This window comes from Sceloporus undulatus, chromosome 3 (assembly GCF_019175285.1).
Source record: "Sceloporus undulatus isolate JIND9_A2432 ecotype Alabama chromosome 3, SceUnd_v1.1, whole genome shotgun sequence".
NCBI classification, from domain to species: domain Eukaryota; kingdom Metazoa; phylum Chordata; class Lepidosauria; order Squamata; family Phrynosomatidae; genus Sceloporus; species Sceloporus undulatus.
The window spans coordinates 124,917,077-124,939,673 of NC_056524.1; the positions used below are offsets into that span (position 1 = coordinate 124,917,077).

Here is a 22,597-nt window from a genome sequence, read left to right on the forward strand (position 1 = left end):
GAAAATGTTCATGGATGTAATGGCAATCTTGGGTTTACTGTTGCCTTCAAAAGAACTCAGTATTGAGGCATTTCTTCGAGAGACCGATTTCTTTAAATACTGGAAGATGGCTCCATGCAGGAATGATCTTTATGTGGATTACAGTAAACTTCTCATTGGTGCTGACATTTAGGACAGCTGGTCATCACTTCCCCTTCCCTGGCAGCATCCTTGCAGCTTTAAGAGGCAGAATTTCAACAACATGTGCTTTTTCTCTATTAATGGAGAAATAGAAGGAAATATATTTGAGCAAGTTAGCTAAAGTATGTGGGTGTTCGGGGGGAAAACACAGTAATTCCACATAAATGACTGAACCCAAATTGAGGCTAGGCAAGGATGCTCATGGCAGAAGAGTAGGGGTGACCACAGGTGTTATGACATGCCAGAGTATCATTCTCTTTCTCCTATTCCACCTAATGTAGCAGATGCCAAGGCACAAGGAGGGTGTGTAGTCTGCAGTTTGCCAACATTTACAGCCAAGGGGAAGGGAGTGGAATGGGTGGTGTTGGCTTTTGATCACTGGCAGAAAGGGTGGCTTAGATAACTGAGATGCTTTGTCTGGCAGTGCTGGGGAGGAGAATAAAGTCCTTTGCCCTAGGGCAGGATTTTGGACATCAAGTGGCAGGTCGTTGAGATGGTGATGAGTGGAGGGTGAGCCTGTAGCTATCCATGAGGAGGAGCGAATGCTGCCTGTTGGGGATGGTGGTGTTCAAGGCATCTTGGTAGGCACATTGATGCCCTGTGGCACCTAGAGGTATTTTAGAAGCTAACTACTGGCATTATTGGCTCCTTTCCCTATCAGAACTGGTGGGTTTAGATGCAGCAGGGCAGGTGTGGCTACCCAGACTAATGTTGTGGGAATGGACCATTTCATCTCACTTATGTTTGATATCCCTAGATCCAGTGTGGGACATAGAGGAAGCAAAAGCAGAACAGGGCCCCTTTCACAGTTACATTGAAGTCACAGTTTTGAGAAATATTCTGCTGGAGCAAAGAAATCTGCATATGCTAATCACCTCTCCTTCATACAGATAGAATCATAGAGTTGGAAGAAACTACAAGGGCCATCCAGTCCAACCCCCTGCGATGCAGGCACTCACAATCATGATATTAAAGCAGATGTGGGGAATGTGTGTGCCCAGGTAACTGCAACTCCCATCAGACCTGGAAACAAAATGAAAGGCAGGGGTCATGGGATTTGTGGTCCAGCATCACCTGGGGGGCCACATGTATCCCATCCCTACATTAAAACCAACAATTTAGCCTGGTATAGAGGCATCCAGTTCCAGGCCTGCTGCCTTCCGAACTTTGGACTATTACATAGCTTTAAGCAGCACAAGCAACCTGCTCTCCAGTATGCAACACATCATGACAATTGTTGCTTTGCTCTGCATTTCTTATCTTATATGGGGTCACTATGCCTTTCCTGCTTTCCAGTCGTCTTTTGACACACTTAAAGGCTAATCTCCCCCCCCCCCCACACACACACAAATTTTTGCATTTGCCTGATCATACCTAAGTTCAAGGAGCTGGACTGGAATGGCCATCATGCTAATTATTATCCTACCAGTCTGTGTGAATCTGTGCCAGTTTAGCAAACTGATTATGCCTTGATCTTTCTCCTCCTCTCTACTTTCCACCAAAGGCATGTGATACCCTTTGATGAAATGGCAGCCATGCTGATTTTAGCAGATGCTAGTGGTTTCGGTTGGGGTGAATGTTTACCCTTTTGCCTAGGAGATCTGGCCATAAATTAAACTTGAGAGGACCTCTGGGTAAATACCTTTATGCTTCAGCACTCTTAATGTGTTAATTAGCTACTAACAGTGCCAATAAATTGGGCCTGTCAGAAAAATAATGGCTTTCTGGGCTAGTTTTGATGTACAGGTGTACCTAAAGAATGCAGCCCAGAAAGAAGCTGCAGCGGAAAAGAACAGAAAACTGTAAAGTAAATGCCTACATTTCATAATATTAACTGAGGTCTGCATAGCTTGTGACTTTGTTTCACTTCAAGAGTCGTGTTGGGTGGTCTATCAAGGACTTCACATGCTTCATATCTTTGCTGTCTATCCGGAACAATAAATTTGGTCACACACCTACTCAAATTCAGGGTAATCTGATTAGCTGGATTGAGTGTACTATTAAAAGTTGACTGAAAGCTACTGATATGCTTAAAGACCAGTTGAAGTTCTGATTACAAGTATATCTCAGTTAATGAAGTGGATGTGTTTCTCAGTCTTACTCTGCCTTTGCATACTATGTAGGTATAGTAGAGGGGCCATGGATGTTGCGACTAGGACAGGAAGGGGACAATGAAAGCCACCCCTGCTCAGTTAATTGAGTGCAAACTACTTTTGCACTTTGAACTCAGTTTACAGCAAGTGAAGTAAGCATACACTTGGAGGGTATGCAAGTTAAATTAGCATTGCCACCCATGTGTAAATGGAATATGGGCAGAAATAAGTAGATGATGCTTTCTCCATATGTACAAGGCTGCTTCAACTTTTGTTTTTTGTGCAGCTGTGAAAGGCACAGAGAACCTGTGCATGATCAGAGGGAATTCTTCAAATGATATTGTAATAATTACTTCCAAAATTCAGCCAACTTTTAGACTTCCAATATGTTCACTGGCCTTGTTCCTGTACTCTTTCTTTGTCAGCATTGCCTTTTTGTTGTAATTTTTATAGCATGAATTTGTGTGTTCCTAAACTGCCATGCTTTATTAATAGGAATGCTGCTCACTTGAATTAAGGTGGACTAGTTGATTTGTGTGTGTTTTTGTGCCTCTTCAAAGCTTAACTGAGTTTGATTTTAACTGGATGCAGTCCACATTTTGCATGCAGATAAACTTGCTGACATCTTTGTTGCATTCCGCTTATTCACAACCAGTAAGGTGAAACCCATGAAGAAACCTTGAAATTGCAGAACACATGAGGTCACAAGGAATAATCTTGCACTTTGGCAATTGCTAATCTTCATAAGATTGCCTTGCTCTTTCCTAAAATAGAACTGGAGAAATATTTACCTTACCCTCTTAAAGGGCTCAACATCTTCAGCAGTCACTCTCCAAACCTATTTTAAATTTGTTCATAGTCATCTAAGCTGTACTTGAAATGTACAAACAACACAGTGGATGTGGCTTGCAATTCCGAGTCCGAGGCATTATACTAGGTCCAAGAGGACCAACAATTTGCCTACAGCGACTGGATGTCCCTTCATATTACATGATATACCTTACAAGGCTGCTATATTAGTTCTTTATGACCACTGACGAAGACATTCAGTCGAAACGCGTTTGGTCTCTATTTTGTATTTCCCAACTGTAATAGGCACGCTGTGTTATCCCTTTTAATTTGTTCTCTGTTGTGTACTTCCCAACCATATGGGCATACTGTGCTATCTCTTTTTATTCCATATTGAGAGGCACAGAGGAATTTATCTGCCAGTGCAGTGGTATTTTGTGTGCTTGGCCTTTTTATGGGATTTGTAGTTCCCAAGCCTAGTACTGATTGGCAATATCAGCCTTGTGTCTGTTAGGCCAGAACAAGCCTTTTTGTGCTTAGGATAGCTTTGTAAATTTTTTTATCATCATCTTTTTAGCATTCCATTGCAACATATTGTTTTAATTGCTGTGTACTTACCATTTTTATCCCCCCTAAACTTTTTGCCCACTGACTTGCGTGTTTCAGTTTAGGGTATCACCTCCCAGTTTTTCCTTCAAGGACCTTACAGTAAAAAAAAAACTCAGAGGAGGTGCAACAGAGAAAGGAGCAGAAAAGTGAAGCAAGGAGTAATCGGGAAAGGAACGCACCATTTTTTCCGTTATTAATACCTAGACTTGTTTACAATACAGCACAGGGACTTGTAGATTTAAATTCCCTCTCACCATGGAAATGATTAGTAACTCCGGCTTCTCCAGCCTGATCTTTGCCTTGCTCCCCTGCTTGCAGTGCTGCATGCTTGCTGTCTTGCATATATACTGGAAGAACAGAACTGAAAAAGGCACTACCTGCTTTGTACTAAATCTGATTGGTGGCCTAGACAAGACCCATTGAATCAATGGCATTTACAGAAGTGGTGACTTATTCAGGAATGGATTCAGTGGGTTTGCTCTAGTTGCCACTAACAATTAGATATAGGACCTCATCTTCTGGGAAACTGGAAGCTGTGTACTAATTTCCTACCTTGCTGCCTGCCAGGACTTCTCTGGAGTCACAGTTTGCATTGTGCTGCCACTAGGCTTTCTTTCAGGCCCTGTCTGTGTCTCTCTGTGTGTTTGTGTCTGTTTAAATATCTGAAAACACACAGCCACAGAAATGGCAAAGTAAAGCCGTAAACTGGGTTCAGAAACTGTCACCCCAGATGTTGTTTGACTGTTCTTTCAGTCAACTCCAGCCATCATAGCTAACGGCAAAGAATGATGAGAAGTGTACTCTAGCAACATCAGAGCCAGAGATTTCCCACTGCTAGAGAAAGGAGTTCTTATCCATTTCCCCTTCCACTGCTTTGCAGCAAATATGTCATAGACATTACTTTTACCACACTAAGGAAAACCTATAGAGATATCACTTGAGTATGTGCATTAATTCTAACTCACTTCAATTTGAAGTGGTTCCTGCAGTCATTGAATAATCAGTCAGTGCTTGGATAAAATGAAAATGACAGTCTGCAAGTGCCTGTTTTAACTCCGGAGGGACGCAGCAGCCGCCAAACAATGCAACATCCCTCCGGAGTAAAAAGAACCCAGTTCTTCCGGGTTCTTTTTGCAGCACCTGGCTTATGTTGTGAGTGCACCACTGGCACACCACAATGTAACTAAGTGATGTGCAGTGATGTGCGGATGCTGTGTGTCCCTTATGTAAAGATGGCGGCCCCCGTGTGGACGGGATGCCACCATTAGGCTGCCGCCCACACATAGTAGGGCTCGGGACCTACTATCGCTACCAGGACACTGCTTCCTGGCAGTGTGTACCAAGCCTAACTTGGAGAGGCTTAGCTTGCTGGATTTGCTACTATTGCTGTCTTTTTAAAAGATCCTTCCTGAGTAGCTCAGCTTTAAAAATATGTGTTTCTGCCTTAGATGATGGCAGGGAAGTGTCTTGGAAAGCAATAATGGGATCATTGACAAATTTCAGCAAGAGTGTCCAAACTGAAATCCAGAAAAGGTCTTATCACAATAGGGCTGTGAAAGGAGAAGCAGAAGCAGCCATAGTTAACCTTGGCCCATTCCCACTGAAGAAATAACCCGCGTCCTGACTCGGGTCTGCCCTGCTATTTTAATAGATTCCAAAAGGTCCACTATGAAAATGGGGCCTCTTTCGAATTGATTCTTTGGGAGGGTGCACTTGTCGTTCCCATTGGAGCTGGGGAAGACAAGCGGCCCTCCACCGGACCCTTTCTCTCCCTTTCTCTCTTCTTCCCCTCCCCTCCCCTCCCCTTTCTTCATTCCTTACTCCCTTTCTTCCTTCATTCCTTCCCCATCCCACCCTCCATCCTACCTAGGAAGAAAGAAAAGAAAGAAGGAAGGGAGGGGAGGGGAGGGAAAAAAGAGAGAAAGAGAGAGAAGTGCCGGTGACAGAAGAAAGGGAGCAGGGAAAAGGAGAAGAATTGATTCCAAACTGACGTTCCCACATGTTGGACGCAAGTTGGAATCGATTCTTACCAAAAGGAGGCTGCTATCAAAATACCCTGGCTTTTTTGCGTTTAACCAGTTTTTCCCCACTGGAATCGATCAGATGAGGATCTGAATCAATTTTCAGTGGGAACAAGAACCTTTTAACTCGATTTTGGATTCGACGTTTTAGGTAGTGGGAATGGGCCCCAAGTCTCCTAAGTTAAATTACAACAGTTTCTGTTTCTCCCTTCTCACTCCTACTGTGTGTATCCTGCTCTTCTACCCCTGCATAGACTCGCTACCTGAAGCGGGGGGGCAGGACAGACAAAAAAGCCAAAGGAGGAAGGGGTGTCAGCTGAAGCTATTTTGTTTGCTCAGTGCACCTTTAGGTAATCACACTTCAGTCCCATTTCATGGGGTTCCTGAACTAAAATACAGTAAGCAAATCTCTGTTCTGTCCACGATAAACATGAACATATAAGCAGCTGAGGACACCTGCCTCTTTCCACAAAAGTACGAGCAAGGTATCATTTGAAATCTTTCCACACAATCATGACACAGCATTTATGTTAAAATTTAGCCCCCTAAAAATTGCCCTTTTCATTTCAAAAACATCTCACCATGTGTGGGCATAGTGATTTGGATGACTCTGCAAGAAAGATTAAAGTTCATGGTGAAGTTCTGTGCAAACAGATGATCAGATGCAATAATTGTGGATGATCCCTTTGTTATGACAAAGTTTCTTTGCGTCATTCTGCAGGTATCAACGATGATGACATCAGCTGGAGATAGGCAGGGCAATCAGACAGAGAAGAGATGGTGTGTCAAGAGACTTTTTGCTATTTATGGGTATTTACATAAAATTGATTTTTATTGCGTTATTTAGGAGTAATGGTTTGTACAGATTTCTAGCTAAGCTTCAAAGTAGGATACTAAGCAAACAAAAGTTCCTGAAGTTACCACCTTTTATCAAGATGCTTGTTAGTATGAAGCAATAGCATGCTGTGTTACGAAAGACAGGAATGAGGGAATTGCCCACTAATGTATAAATCTGGCACATGTTGCAAGGTCAAGACCTGGACTTGATGAACATTCCCTTTGGATTTTATTTAATGGCCAAGGAGGCCTACTGGGAGAAACAAAGAGAGAGGAAGAGGAAATTATGAGTTTTTAAAAGTTAGTTGGTTATTATGGTGAGAATCTAAGTCAGAGTCCCAAATTTACAAATTAGAGAAACTAGCAGTGTCTTAGACCCAAAGTCTGGGAAAAGATAATTTTATGACTACAGCTTCCAGATCCTCCTAACCAGCAAAGGATTGTGAAAGTTGAATTTCAAAAAGTAATTGGAGTTGCACGGAAGTTTAAACAGTCTTCTTACAACCCAGCACCCTCCAAATAGTTTGGACCATACCTCCTTTCAATCCCTTCCAGCACAGCCAGTGGTGAAGGATGAGTGGCAGTTCTAGTTGGAAACACCTTAAAGCCACTGAGTTCTGGAAGGGTGATAAGGTGTCAGTCTACATGATGAAAATTGTCCTGGTGGAATGTGTGTAGAATGTGACACGTTTTGTTGGGGCATGGAGAAGTCCTTAAAGGTAAAGGTAAAGGTTTCCGTTTTGACAAGGTGATCAAGCCGTATCTGACTGTTATTAAGCCAAAGAGCCAGCATTGTTAAAGACAACTGTGATCATATGGCCAGCATGACTGCACAGAATGCTGTTAACTTCTCACCGAAGTGGTGCCTGTTTGTCTACTTGCATTTGTATACTTTCGAACTGCTAGATTGGGAGAAGCTGGGACTAGTGATGGGAGTTCACTCTGTCATGTGGCACCTGGGCCTCAAATTGCCAACCTGCCAATCTTGCAGTCTTAACCATGAAGCCACCAAGTGTCCTTACATTCTGAATATTAAGAGCTATAACATCTTTCGCCATAGTATATGGAAAGATGTGCATTATTGAACATGTTGACATCTGATTATTTGCATGGCAGCACATTTTGGTAGAGGGCGGATGGATGAGCGTTTCTTTACCCCACTTCCAAAGGCACTGGCTATTTAAATAATTGAAGAATGGGGAAGAAAAATGCAAATAGTTTTTCCAGCTCTGCATCTCCCCCCTCCTCCTCTCCCCCAGTTGTCAGATCTTTCTGCCCTTATTAAACCTGCTGATACATTTCTTTGCTTGAGCAGCATGGAGAAATAAACGTTCTCTCAAATTATGACTAGGTGGAGAAACGCAACAACTGTCCTCCCATCCCACCTGCCCTGCTGGCTTGTGGCTCAGAAGGTATCTTGGGGGGGCCTTTCCAGTGGCCATTGTTTCCTCTCCTCTTGCCCACCACTTGGCAGAAGGGAGAGCTAATTATATTAAAACTTTAAGCCTGCCTTGTTCATCAGGATCTCAAGTGGGGAGGAGAAGAGACAGAGAGAAAACACCAGTAAAGGCTTTACATATTTTTTTGGTCTGAGACAAAAGCTCAGGAACACTCAGGAAGAACACAAGGTAGTTCAGGGCAATTGCCATGTAGTCCAGATCTGGTTCAGACCACTTTTCCTGGAGGGCTCCTTTGGCATGTAATTTCTTTGTGTGAGTTGGATGCAAAAATGAGTAGAGTAGCCAATTGTGCTGCAGAGATACAGGACAGGATTCAGATTGGGTTGTGTGCAACTAGTCAAAATGGCTTTCCCAACTCCCTGCTTCCAACAGCTACTCCAGTCCCCTGAAATGCTACATGGAGGGTTAGGGGGCCCTGGTGAATAGTGTGAGCGGGTGACCATTCCCTAAACTGGGCAAAGGTAATTTTCCATGGGCAGAGCCCTTCCATTCATGAAAAAGAGCTCCTGGATCCAACCTGGTTCCTGTTAGGAGATTGTAAATATATTGCAAGCTTGAGTTCTTCCTTATCTTCTGCTTGTGCCGTCATGGCACAGGTCCAGGCTATTTGGCAAACCATATCTCCCTATGTGAGCCAGCCCAGGCTCTGAGTTCCTCAGGGGGAGGCCCTTCTCTCCATCCCTAGGGATGCCATATCCCACCTGCAGGCGGGACAGCCACGTTTTTGGTGATCCTGGCCCAGTCCCAGCCTGGTGAGCGCCAATTCACGGTTTTGGCCACCTCCTCCTCTGCCTCCGCGCACTTACCCTCCGCACGCTCCGGTGGCAGCCACCCACCTCCTCCTCCTCCATCTCCTTCTCTGCGCAGCTGCGTGGCCGCACAGCCCACCTACCTCCCTTCTGGAGCATGCTGCCCAGCCCCACCGGTGCTTCCACTTTGTGCCCTCTTCTATGGGCTGCCCTGCACGCTCTTGCGCGGCCGTGCGCAGGGCTGAACAGGAGCTTGGCCAATGGCTTGACAGCCTGCCCAGGCCCCCTGCTGCAGGAGCCTGTGACTGCTAGCAGGGGGCGGGGCTGTTCCAGCTCCACTCTCCCCCATTGGCCAGCCAGCCTCAAGAGGAGGAGCTTCTCCTCTTTCGTCCCTCCTGCGGGCTCAAGTCTGGAGCCACGGAGCAAGGAGAGAGGCCATAGGCCTCTCTCCGGTGGCGGGGGGTGGGGGCTCTCCGTGGCTGCTGCCATGCCTTTGCCACGGAGCAAGGAGAGAGGCCATAGGGATGGGGTGGGGGGCTTTCCTTCACCTCCTCCTCCTTCTTCCGTCTCTTCTTCTTCTTCCTCCTCCTCTTCTTCTTCTTTCTCCTCTTTTTCCTCTTCCTCGTCCTCTTCTTCCTCCTCATCCTCTTCTTCTTCCTCCTCCTTCTCCTCCTCCTCCTCCTCCTCCTCTTCTTCTTCTTTCTCTTCCTTCTCTTCTTCCTCTTCCTCTTCCTTCTCTTCCTCTTCCTTCTCCTCTTCTTCTTCCTTCTCCTCTTCTTCCTCTTCCTCCTCTTCTTCTTCCTTCTCTTCCTCCTCCTCTTTTTTTATCTTCTTTTTCCTATCCTTTCCTTTCTCCTCCTTTTCTTCTTTCTCCTTCTCCTTCATTTTCCTTCTTCCCCTTCTTCCTCCTCTGCTGCTGCTGTTGTTGTTGTGTGTGCCTTCAGCTCCTTTCCAACTTATGGTGACCCTAAGCAGTTTCCTTGGCAAGTTTCTTCAGGGAGGGTTGCCTTTACCTTCCCCTGAGAGGCTGAGAGAGTGTGACTTTCTGCCCAAAATCACCCAGTGCACTTCCATGGCCGAGCTGGGATTTGAACCCTGGTCTCACATTTTCCTAGTCCAATACTCAGGCCACTACACAATGCTAGACCCTCCACTGCACTTAAAGGTACAGTACTCAGTTATTTATTTATTATTTGTTGTTGTGTGTCTTCAAGTTGTTTTCCCCTTATGGAGACCCTAAAGCAAACCTACCCTGGGGTTTGCTTGGCAAGGTTTGTTCAGAGGAGTTTTGCCATGCTTTCCGCAGAGGAGGCTGAGAGAGTGTGACTTGCTTGAGCTTGAGGTCACCCAATAGGCAGGGAAAGGAACCCTGGTCTCCAGAATCCTAGTCCTCCACACAAAGCTACATCCCAAACTTCTATCCAGGACCAGGAAGAATGTCAAAATGTCCTCCATTGTGAGCATGCGTAAGAAGCATGCATTTATATTAATGCTTTTTGAATTTATTAATTTTTTGTTTTTTAGTTGTTCGTATCCTCCATTTCCAAAATATGTCCTACAGGGGGGGGGGGGGGGAATTTTGTCCTACATTTGTTCTGGTTTGGAGGTAGACAGTTATGGCAACCCTATCCATCCCACCACCATCACAAGTACAGTTGGTGGGGGCATGAGAGAGGGCCTTTTCGGTGGCTTCCCCTAGACTCTGGAACTCCCTTCACCTTCCTCTTCAGAAAGGCTTTCAAAACAGAAAGCTTTTAAAGAATGGCCTGGGGTGCTTAATAGATTTTAGTACTGAATTTGTTTTAATTATTGTAGTAATTTAATTCTGTCTTAATATACTAACTTTGTATGTTATTGACTGTGTGGTGTTTTTTTATGTTGTACGCCTCCCTGTGTCCCAGCCTTGGGAGAAGGGCAGGATATAAATAAATATAACAAATAATGGAAGAATTGGCTGACAGATGTATTGGCATGTACCATTGTTAAGAGGATGTAGATGTAGAGTCGAACTGTGGTTAAGATTGTCAAGGGATACAGCTAACAACAGGAACATATTATCTGAGAGACTATATTCTTCATTAAATATACAGCTTGGAGAGGTGTTTTGTTTTGTTTTGTTTTGTCATAGTGATCATGCTGGCTGGGATATTTTGGGAACTGTAGCCCTCCAAAGAAAGAAACTTTCCCAAATTCTGCTTATAATAGTCAACGAGGGATAGAACAAATCTAGGATATCTGGAGAGACCCTCCTGGGATTCCCATGTACCCATGAGGTCCACTTTGAAGTCATTAAAAGTAGGGGATTTCTCTTCCTATTATTAGATTTGCTAATCTGCAAAAAAGGGGTGCATGTTGTATACATACTTATTAATATTCTTAAATATTCACATAACTTACAAGGAGTGAGTGAGAATTTGCATTGGAGAGCCTGGGAATATTTAACTTTTAACATATTGAAGTGAAAACCCTTGGAAGGGCAAAAAAACCAAACTAATGTTGTGTTTTCTGTTGCATTTTCAGGTTACATCCAAGCCTGCAGAGGACTTATGATTGCTGCTGTCTGCCTTGGATTTTTTGGATCTGTGTTTGCACTAGTTGGGATGAAGTGCACAAAAGTTGGAGGCTCAGACCAGACGAAAGCTAAAATTGCTTGTTTAGCAGGGCTGATTTTCATACTTTGCGGTAAGTATGAACCTATACATTCAGAGTAGTTCACATTTCTCCCCATTCTATCAAACTGATGGTAGAACTGCTATTGACGTTATGGGTCTGTAGGAACAAGTTTACATGTACAGTACTGTGATAGTTCCATTTACTGAAATATTCTCCCTCTGATGAACTTTAGGGCTGAGTGCATTGACTGGTTGCTCCCTGTATGCAAACCGAATCACATCTGAATTCTTTGATCCTACGTTTGTTGCACAAAAGTAAGTACTGTCGGAAAACTATATGCCTTCCAAAGAAGTGTTGAGCATCACCATTACTAATACTACAAATCATGCCATGGAAAACACCATTTTAAATCAGATTTCCCCCCCAATTTGCAGCCAAAATTCAGTGGAAAGCTGCTATATGCCACTGGAAATGGGCAAATCACTTGCTTTAAATTGATCTTTCTAGTGTTGCCACCCAAATTTGGCAGTGTGATTTTTCATTAAATTTCAGTAGCCAGGAGGGCAACGGGGGGCACATGCAGTCAAGGTTTGTATGTTACACCTATCCTACAGCAACTGAAGTTTTCCTGCTGAATATGTGGCTACTTTATTTAATCACAATAAGTAAAATAATCACAACAGCAGTAATTTCCTTCAGTATTCAGTAACCTTTGGATGGGTGTATGTTAAGCCAAATAAACTTCAGTTTACACATCCCCTGTTGAGTGTTAAGCAGAAGTATTGAAAAATAATCCCTTTGCTTCTGCAAACAATGATATCTGCAGCAAAATAAATTAACAAACAGGAAAATTAGAAGAATTTCGGCTATTAATTCAAACTAACTATTAGTTTTTTAAATGCCTAGACACCAACCTTGTTACTATCTCTCCACTTGCCTTCATTAAAGTCTAAAACAGTCATAACTAGTCATCAAAATGTATACAGGATCAGACTATTCAGTATATCCTGTCACCTGGGTAGTGATGGAAACTGAGAACCAGGACAGAAATGAATTGATTACACTAATAGGTGCTCAGCAAACATCAGAATTACACAAAGAGCAAGAGATTAACTCCAGTTTAGTACTGAGCACTTGTTGTGGCCTTCCTTGTAAACATACCTTTTATAAGATCTTGCAGAAGTTACTGTTTGGACTACAACTCCCCGAATCCTGAGACAACATAGCTACCTGCCATGCTAGCCTGCTGATTCTGAGAACTGTAGTCCAAAAAAGTAATACGCAAGTTCTTGTTGTGAAAGGAATGCAGCTGTAAGTGCCTTGCCTTGTTCTTCAAAATTAGAACAAAAATCAAATCTGCCATTTACCTGTCTGGTGTCAAGCTTAGTAGGGACTTCCTATTTTGGCATGGTTAAGCTGTGACTGGAAGCAAATCCAGTTCAAATCAGTGAACATGCTTCTGTGCAGTGGTGTCACTAATGTTGGCATCACCTGGTGTCTCACTCCTCTCTCATGTTACCCCATACCAAATTCTTAGTAATGTTTTTGTATACATGTTGCTCATAAATCATTTTATTCCTGTATATCACCTAATGTAATGGCAACAGTTGTGACATAAACAGTTAGCAAAATTAAAATTGTACCTTAAATTACAATATCATAAGCCTAAATATATTTACATTTACATATCCATGTGATTTAAAGTAAAAATTTGTTGAGAAAGTGATAATTTGGTAAAATGTGACATTCTTAAAGAAAATTTTAAAAGAGTTTTAAGAAATTAAAACTTGAGGCCTCTCCTTTTACCACCCACCGAGCCATGCTCCACTTATGCCTTATCTTCTGCTAAGCTCCAGGGTTTTAAAGGGACATGTGTGAATCCCACAATCCATTTCTGCCAAAAGACATATTTGGGAAGCAGTGATGTCACCCCTCCATAGAGTATCATCCGGTGGTGTCTATGCCTTCCGCATCCCCTAGTGGCACCCTTGTTTTTATGTCGGTGTTAGTTGGATGCCAGGGTCCTATAACAGCTTTTTGCAAGATGTCCTTCAGATGTGTTAGACTGCAACTCCCAGTTATCCCAGGTAGCATGGCCAAGCCCTGAGCTCAGAAAGACTGCCGTAGAACAGATAACCAATACTGAATGGGAAATGGGCAATATTAAGGAGAAGAGTAGAAGTTTGATTACTTTGTTGTACTCTCTTTCATGGGCACAGCTTCTGCAAAATTATTTTGTGAAAAATATGTTAATAAGCTCAGTAGCTTTGTTTATCTTTGTCACACACACACACCGACACACCCGCACTCCGTATGAAATAATTGAAACCTCTTTGCAGATTAAAGTCTTTACTAAGCATGAATGTATCACTTTCCTGCAGGTATGAATTAGGAGCAGCTTTGTTCATTGGATGGGCTGGAGCATCACTTTGCATAATTGGTGGCAGTATATTTTGCTTCTCAATTGCTGAAAACAATAAAACTCCAAGGTACAGAACACACCAGCTTTATTGAAATTAATACATTAGCATATTTCTAATTATTAAATGTGCAAGGAGATAAGCTATGCAGATCCAGTCTGCATATCTTTCAAGAACAACTTTACAGGTAGTGTTTGGGAATGATGGGCTGAAGGAATAAAAAAGGGGGTGGTAAAGATTTTAACCCCCTCCCTTTTTAGGAAAAACCCTTGTTTGATATGGCTTGTCTCTGCAAGGTTTTAGCATAGTGTTAGAAGCCATATGGTTGAAGGTGATAGCAAAGTCTTCAACTGCATCCTGTTGATGCCTTAATGTTTTCTGCTTCATGTAGGCTAGGGTCTTAAGCAGTAATTTGATGATTTCATTGAATTTTTGAGGCATTAGGTTTGTCAGAATGAAGTACAAACAACCACTTACCTTTACTTTCAGCAAGACAAGTGCAGCATAAAAGTTTTTGCCCCCATATCTCCTGTCTTTTCTTCTCCACGATCTGTTGCTTACTCTCCTCCTCCTCCTCTACTATTACCACCTCTTGTATCAGGTGGGACAACCACAAAATAAGAGAGGAGAATGATGAACAATGGGGCCTGGGAAGGAACAAGGTAGATGTTGTAGCAACACGTTTCTCTGCAACATTGCTGCTGTTGAAAGTAAAGTTGACCTCTCTGTGTAGTAGTGAGATGGACTGCAAAGAAATTGCCCGTTGAAATAAGATGCCTTGTAAAATAGTACATTACCTGTTTTTGAGTATTGATAGGTATTAATGAGTTTGTTTTCCTATTAACTTGTCCTTTCCCCTACGAAGTTAGGGAAGATTGCATTAACCAATCGCTCCTATGTAGGATCCAAAGGAGAACTTGTTTTTGTCTACATGTGCCTGAAAAGACACTAATTAGAAATTAAAGCTGAGATATAAAGAGTTGCTCACAACAATCTCCAACTGATCACAGTAGGGGGGTTGTCTACACAGGCGAAAAAATAGTACTCACTCCGTTTCCAGTTCTGTAGGAACACACGACATATGCCCTGTTTTACAGTGAAATTGCTTCTGTTATGCATTACTATGGATGTTAAAAACCCACTTTTTACTCTGTTTTTAGGGGGAAATGGGTTTTTTTACATATGTGTCAGGATTGGGGTGGTATTTGGTGGGTGGGCGGGCAGGACTAGTCTGGCAAGTTTGGTATGTGTTGTCATTTTCTTAATGTCCAGGGCATAGTAATCAAAGTGTAGCAGGGCTTCTGAAATGGAGGCAAATTTAGTATTTTATAAACTTTTTTTACATGCAGTCATCCATCCATATTTGCATGGGTTGGAGTACCCAGATGTGTGTATGCTGCCCTCAATCATTCGCTCACTCAGGTTGGGGAGAGGAACAGAGAGGAGCAGTCCAATCTTCCATTTGCTCCAATACACCATGAGAAGTAAAGTTTCCCATTTCCTTTGCTATGATTGCTGGCAATGGAGTGCTTTACCCTGGTAGTGGACTGGACTAACTTTTCACCATTGCTTGACTTTGGAGCAACTTTGTCAGTGGTGCTTTGTTGAGGAAAGGGCGGCAGCTGGGGTGAAGTTCTCCACTGCTGGCAATCACAGTGAAGGAGATGCATAGCTTCCATTGTATATGTATGTGTGTGTGTGTGTGCAACAGGAGACATTAAAAACACTTTTTAAAAAATAAATCAACAGATAGTGGGGGGAAGGAGGAAACATTTAAACTTCCCTCCCTTATCCATTATTGCTCACTGGGATGCAAAGGGGGGAAGAGGATTGGGTGGTTAGCATGCAAGTTGGCAAGAGTGACAAGTAACAATAAGTCTATTGGTTTTTGGCATGATGGTAAGAAAGAAAATGCATCCCTTTTGTACCAATTCAAATTTGGGCATGCGGCTATCAGTACTACTTGAGTGTGGTTTATTTCAAGTAAGTGTGGCACTAACATGGTTACTGCACACCAGGAAAATGCAAGGTGAAGCTGATTTTTTTTTTTTACTTTTAATCCATGTAGACAACCCCTCAGATCCATTTTTCAGTTAAAAAAAAATACTTAGGTTTGCATATTTAGGCTTAAACAAGGAGCTTGGTTAAGGCCACTGATGACCAGTATTCTCTTTCAGCCACATTTGGCAGCTGATGCTAACATGTAAAATCTAAGTGATTTTTCCTGACCCAACTCCTCCAAATGAATGGAAATGTCAGTCACTCATTCCAGTCACCAGCAGAATGGATCTCCTTTCCTCCCATGCAATGGCTGGGGGGGGGGGGGGTGGGTTACAATAATGGCAAAATGTCCCAGTTGTAAATAGCAATAGCAATAGCAGCTCTATTTATATACCGCTTCATACCATCTAAGGCACTCTCTAAGCGGTTTACAACTGTAAGCTAATTGCCCCCAACAAGCTGGGTAAATCAGTAGTGATCATGAATAGATTTATTCACTGGCAAGAAAACATTATGATAGGTTCACCTTATAGTCGCCAAAAGTCAAAAATGACTCAAGGCACACAACAACAGCAACAAATTGTTTCATATTCACAATCACTACTTAATTGAGACACTGTTGACGTGATCATAAGCCACTCTCACGTGCTGCATGGGAAGGAGATGAATATTTCCATCAGGTTTCGGAATTGATGAGAGAAGACTGGCTGAAATTTTTAACTTCAGGTCTCTTAAGCCATAGCTCTTTGCTCCATGTTGTAGTCCTATAATCCTAACCACTTGAAACTCTCCTCAGAGACTCTCTGCTGCTTGATATCCTGGAGGGATTTCAATTTTGCATAGAAATAAGATGTGTGGGGATTATTTTCCTTGCATGCCCTATGCGGTGGCAGTATGAAAGGATAAAGGGGGAAGGCCATGAATCACTCAACCTTTTCAGGGTATAAGGGGGAATTCTACTCTCTTTTTATTCGAGGAAAACTATGAGCTACAGTTAGGGGGGAATCCTTGAGCTCATGAGTTCTTTGGGTTCTGGTTACCCCAAATACTGTATGTAAAATCTAAGACATTAAGTAGGGGGACAGAGGATGTATATGGAGTGACATGAAGTGATTGTTGAAGACAACTTGAATTCTTTTGAATAAAAAAAGGTGCAAGGTCTTTCTAAGTGAGAAATATAACCTCTGGGAGCCTCTGACATGCACTGAAAGTAGGATGGTGACTCTTCACTGCCCAATCCTGCTTATCTTACTCTGATATTGAAAAATAAAGCAAGCAAGATCTTTTCTGGCATGACATGCAAGTAGTATTTATCGCCTGCTCCATTTCTTATTGAAGTTGCAATTAAAAGTAAAATTATATGAGAACCATAGCTGTTCTATAGACCTAACTACATTAAGACAAGAAATCAGTAATCATTAGACAACAGGTCTCTCTCCCTTGGTTGGGCAATTAACCCTTGACTTTCTAGCTTTCGGTGGACTGGCTGTTTGACCTAAGCTTTGTGTTTTGGTAACCTTAGGGCAACTTGAATGCCCTACTCTATGACACTCAGTCATGGGAATGCTCTCCCATGCTTTTCCCAGGTGTCTAGTCACAATGGAATTCAGATTTTCCCCCTCAGTAGTTGTGTCTGCCTTGCAGGTAGATGCATGTGCATATTCCTTCAGCATTTTATGGTTTTAGTTAGGGAGCAGCATTCCTATGTGCCTGAAAATGTGCTTAGACTAAGGATATAAAGAATAGTCATCCTTGAGAAGATTTCATTGCCCCGTCCCAAAAAATTATCATCTGAGCACTTGTCACCATTGAACAGGTGCAAAAAGACTTATATTTTGTAAAAAGTACTCCCCCCCAAAAAAAAATCCACCCAAAAATTAAACCCCAAAATGTATTTTGCACAAAAATGTCCCCCCTCCAAAAAAAAAATATCCATGAATTTTTCAGATGAAATTATTGGAAAATGTCCCATGGCCAAGTTCCTGCAGCAAGAGACATATCTTAAGGTTCCACTGAGGCAGAACTACAATATGCCTCCCCCTCACCTCCCTAGGATTCACATCTTAGCTGCTGTAGCCCCAGCTCTGCAGCCATTTGATAGCTTGTGGGAAATGGGGTGTATCAGGAAAGCGTCCTGCTATGGCCAAGTACTTTTCCAATCCCCACTTCTCTCCATTGATCACTGAATGGCTGTGAAGGGGAGGGGAACTCCTGTGGCTAAAACATCATCTAGAGCATTTTGGACCTCACAGTGACCAAAAAAGTAGCAGTAAGTCCATTGTATGCCATCATCATTAGAGAATCTAGCAACAAAATAAAAACTAAAATTCCTAATTTCACTTAGTGCAGAGAAATTTTTTGTTGTCATGTGCAAGGAACTCCCCCCCCCAACACACACACACACACACCAATTTATGTCCCTAGTTTTAATCCTCACTCTCTGCTTCTGGTCATGGTGAAATTTAACCCTGGCTCTGGCAGAATATACTTTCTGCTAAACTATTGCCCCAAACACGCAGCTAGCTATGGCCCTCAAGATGTTTTCAGCCTACAGATCTCAGCAGCTCTAGCCAGCACAGCCAACGTACGGGTCCAAAACATCTGGAGGGCCACAGTTGCCCACCCTTACCTTTAAAAACATGGGCATTTGATTATAGCTATTTCAACTCAGCAGAAGAACCACACATAAAATTCCACATAAGAGTAAATAATTGCCCAGGTTTTATTTTTTTCATATTGTTTCTTCATTTTTGTGTACAGTGGGCCCTTGATGTTGTCCCTTCTTGGTCTTAGATTTATACAAGGTTAGTGGAACCAAGTTGAGGTATAGTAAAAACTGATCAACTATCCAATTCAGAAAGGCTCAGTTCCACTTTCCTGGAATTGAACTCTTATAGCACCATCCTAAGGTTTATTCATGGATATGTTCTGTGGAACTCTGCTGTCCATCTCCCAGGCAAATGTTTATAGGATTGCAGACTAAGTGTTATTACTTAGAAGTCCCACTTAATTTAACAGATGTATAGGATTAACATAGTGTCGTGGTTTGAGCACTGGAACTATGACTTTGGAGGCCAGGGTTCGAATCTCAACTCAGCCATGTAAACCCACTGGGCAACCTTGGGTTGCTTCAGAGGGTGGCAATGGCAAACCCTCTCAGAAGCAACTTGCCAAGAAAACCCCATAAGTTCACCTTAGGGTCACCATATGTAAGGACTCGAAGATACACAACGACAAAGGATTAAACCATCTGCATTCTTATACCTGTCTAGTTATAAGTCTCACTGAATCCAATTGTGCTTAATTTTAGATAAGATTTAGTACTACAGCCTTATAGCACAATCATATACAGGGCTACTCAGAGATAAATCACCAGGTAGTGGTTCAAGGTTGTTGTCAGTCTAGTATGTTCTAAGTATAAACTGTCCAGTAAAAATCTCATCTCAGCTATGAAATTGCAAGGTGTCAGTTCTACAGGAAAAATGTAACTTTTTCTATTAATGTCTGCTTGCATTTGGAGAATGAACTGCAATTTTTCACTTTTCAGGATGGGCTATGCATACAACAGAGCTGATTCTGTGGTGTCTACTCGAACAAAGGTCTGGAATACTTCACCAGATTTTAGAACATCCAAAGCCCCTCCAAAGCACTTCGACAAAAATGCTTACGTGTAATCGGATGGTTCTAAAACTCAGTGTGTGTGTTTTAAAAATCATGTTTGTTCTTTCACATAATGATTTTTAGAAAGGTACTGGTGTCACCAGGAACCACAAAAAAGAATATTTTATAAATGAACCGTTGTCTTACTTGATGTAAATTTTCCTCATGCCTTGTTTTAAGATTTATACTGATGTTTTACATAAATTATATCTGTAAATCATTTGCTATTTGTGCTTGCTGTAAAAAAGGTATTTACAAATAAACTCACATTATATTGGTTATGAGTTATGGCGATTAGTTTCTGCAGACTGAAATAATGAAAAGCTTTCTGGTGGGTACCAGGATTATTGTAGGTCTGCCTTTCATATCTTGGAACCAATTGTAAACATACATTTTTTAAAAGACTGAATCAAGTATTCTGAAACACAATCCCAGTAGCTTACCATGAAACAACAACAAATTATGTTCCAGAACAACAAATTATGGTTCCTAAAGCTTTTCATCCTGCAGCCTGAAACCCATCCACGGATGTAATTTTAGGATTCTGTCACACAAAACTAATACACTGATCTTCAAACATCCTCAGAGGCAAATATTAAAATCTGCAAACCATTGCTGAGGATTTATAAAGAAGCATGTATGGAAGTGGTGATCATGAGGCATTCAACTGGTTATCATGGGACTGCCCTGGAGAAATTTAGCTAGCTTCCTCTGAGAATGATCCTGCTCCCAATCATTTCAAATTTTGCTTCGGATGAAATTCCTGAGCCATACCTTCACTTATAGTATGCAATTAGTTTTAAATGCTTCCAGGCATTGAAAAGAAAATGGGAAATGGTACTTCTGTGACATTTGCTCACCAGTCCCTCTCAGCGCATTCCTCTCCCCACAGTAAATGGTGGCAGAGGAAGAGAACAGTAAACTTGTATTCAGTGCCTTAAAAGCGTTTGAGCTCTGAATCCACAGAAAGACTCTGACACTCCTGGGTGCCACATTTGGTTAGCAACAAAAGCTGCAGACATAATGAATTTGTTCTTCTTGTTACAAGATGCAAACGATGGTAATGGGCTAAATTCACCCATCACAAAACCTCGGCGGACTGGATGTAATTAGGGGCTGTTACCACTCTCTCTGACACCACTGGATTCCCAGCTGAAGTACTAGAGAGAACTTTTCCACCCATAGCTTGTGCCAATAAACAAGCTTCCCTCCATCATCTTCCCTGCATGGGGAGGGGATGGAAATGGTCAATGGTACTTCCAAAAACCCTGGAGGAGTTGCCTGATACAGCTATGTTTCAGTTCCCTGCCCTCCTCCCCATGAGGGGAGTAATCGGCTCGTAGCCAGAGCTCTCAGGAGCTTCTAGATGCCCCAGCTCAGGGGCAGCAGGATTGCTCTCCCTACCCTTTCCCTATGTTGCAGCCGGGCAAGGAGTTTCTATTATTTCCAATTTCTCCTTGGAGAGAGCAGGGACTCCTCATTTTCCATGTGGCAGTGGGGAGCAAAAGAGTCTCCGTTGGGCTAGGTTTTGTCCTTTGGTTTATGGTCAGTGGAAATAATGCACACAAATAGTGTCACTACAAATTGCAAAATAATGTCTACAAAATCCACGCTAACATTATATCCCAAATATGAATCCAGCAAGGATGCCCTCCTAACAAGCCAACTTTTCTTTTTGCTAGTGAGGGCCATCGGTATCCTACAGAATTGTGTGCTCAAAAGTGGAGGCAGTTTTTCCTAACCTATGCAATTTTCTGTGTGTGTGTGAAGGAAAAAAGTAACATCTGAAAGAAAATCATTTGTTTAATAAGTTCTCACCTTGTGAAGTTGAATATAAGGCTTTTTGAAAAAAGAAAATACCGGTAGATTTCTTACAATTATTTAAAATAACCGAGTCAGTTAATACTGTTTATTAATAATGTCTTCCCTGAAAGTGGAGAATGATGTAGAAGCATGTAAACAGTCCTGTATTAAATCAAAGGGAAATCAAAGACACCAGAGTTTTGTAAACAAAAGTTCCTTGTTAAAGACACAAGAAAAAAATGAACAGAAATCAGATTTCTGTAGAAAAAACCCTCCTCAAGGACCTCCTCAAAAACCTCCAAAGACAAGAATCAGATATCTGAAGAATCGCTCCAGTCTGTCACAGTGACTAAGCTGCTTTTTGTTGTATCTGCGTCTTGAAGGCCTATTTAAAAAGAAAATAGAAAATTACTTTTAAACAATAGACATTCCAGTCCTTTCCCGTCTGCTACTTGTGTCCATATGCTACCATTCTTAGATTCAGAATGTTTTTCCTAACGTCGAGGCTAAAAAATTCTTTCGTAAAAAATTCTAATCGCCTTTAACCAAGGCAGGCCAACATAGGAACAAGCAATGGGTCTACAAGTCACAAGAAATACAAAACAGTAAGTATTGTAGAGCAGCTTCAGGCATGCTCAGTACCTTAGCACACTATTAGAAATGCTTGAAGAGGTCCTGGACTAGCTAGCTATGCTATTGTTCAGTTTGCTGCCATATGGGCCTTGCTCTCCTCTGGGATTAGTATTGCACTGGCGGGATACAGACCGCCGCTTTGCGGCGGTCTCCCGCAGGCACCATTTGCTCCGCGCGGGAGCTGCAGCAGCCAAACCGCGCGGCTCTCGCGCGGAGCAAAAAAGAAGCTCCATTTCGGAGCTTCTTTTTGCAGCACCTTTATGATGTCGCGAGGCGCCGCTGGCGCATTCGCGACATCATAGGTGCCGCGACACGTCTGGACGCTATGCGTCCAGTACGTAAACATGGTGGCCTCCATGTGGAAGGGGCGCCGCCATGTTGTACGTATTCTATACGTACTAGGGTTAGGGGGGTGCAGAAGCACCGCCCCTTCCTAACCCTAGTACGTATAGAAGACGTACTATATGGCGGTTTGTATCCCGCCACTGTTTGTGAGGGTCAGCTGTGATGCATATGCATGTTCAGAAAGAGGAGAGGGACTCTCCCTTGGATAGATGAAAAAGTTTCTTAAGTAAAGATATCAACTTCTCCATTAGGCTTCACCTGCTAAATGTTACATGGCTGGGAAGAGCGGCATAGTACAGTGGTACCTCGGGATACGAAATACCCAGGTTACGAAATTTTCGGGATACGAAAAAATCCCATAGGAAATCATTGTTCCGGGTTACG

At 42.5% G+C, this 22,597-nt stretch overlaps 2 protein-coding genes across 4 annotated transcripts in view; one reads left to right on the top strand and one right to left on the bottom strand.

Annotated features, from left to right (window-relative positions):
* Nucleotides 1–19,704, top strand: part of CLDN10 (claudin 10) — a 90,021-nt gene extending 70,317 nt beyond the window's left edge. For both annotated transcript variants that reach the window (XM_042461003.1, XM_042461002.1), the window contains exons 2-5: nt 11,259–11,420; nt 11,584–11,665; nt 13,733–13,840; nt 19,320–19,704. In XM_042461003.1, the coding sequence (XP_042316937.1) occupies nt 11,259–11,420; nt 11,584–11,665; nt 13,733–13,840; nt 19,320–19,446 (479 nt within the window). In that variant the 3' untranslated portion in view covers nt 19,447–19,704. The remainder of the gene's footprint in view (nt 1–11,258; nt 11,421–11,583; nt 11,666–13,732; nt 13,841–19,319) is intronic.
* Nucleotides 19,705–21,217: 1,513 nt separating this feature from the next.
* The window catches only part of DZIP1 (DAZ interacting zinc finger protein 1), a 42,226-nt gene continuing 40,846 nt past the window's right edge, over nt 21,218–22,597 (bottom strand). For both annotated transcript variants that reach the window (XM_042459540.1, XM_042459541.1), the window contains one exon: nt 21,218–21,620. In XM_042459540.1, coding sequence (XP_042315474.1) covers nt 21,547–21,620 — 74 coding nt within the window. In that variant the 3' untranslated portion in view covers nt 21,218–21,546. The remainder of the gene's footprint in view (nt 21,621–22,597) is intronic.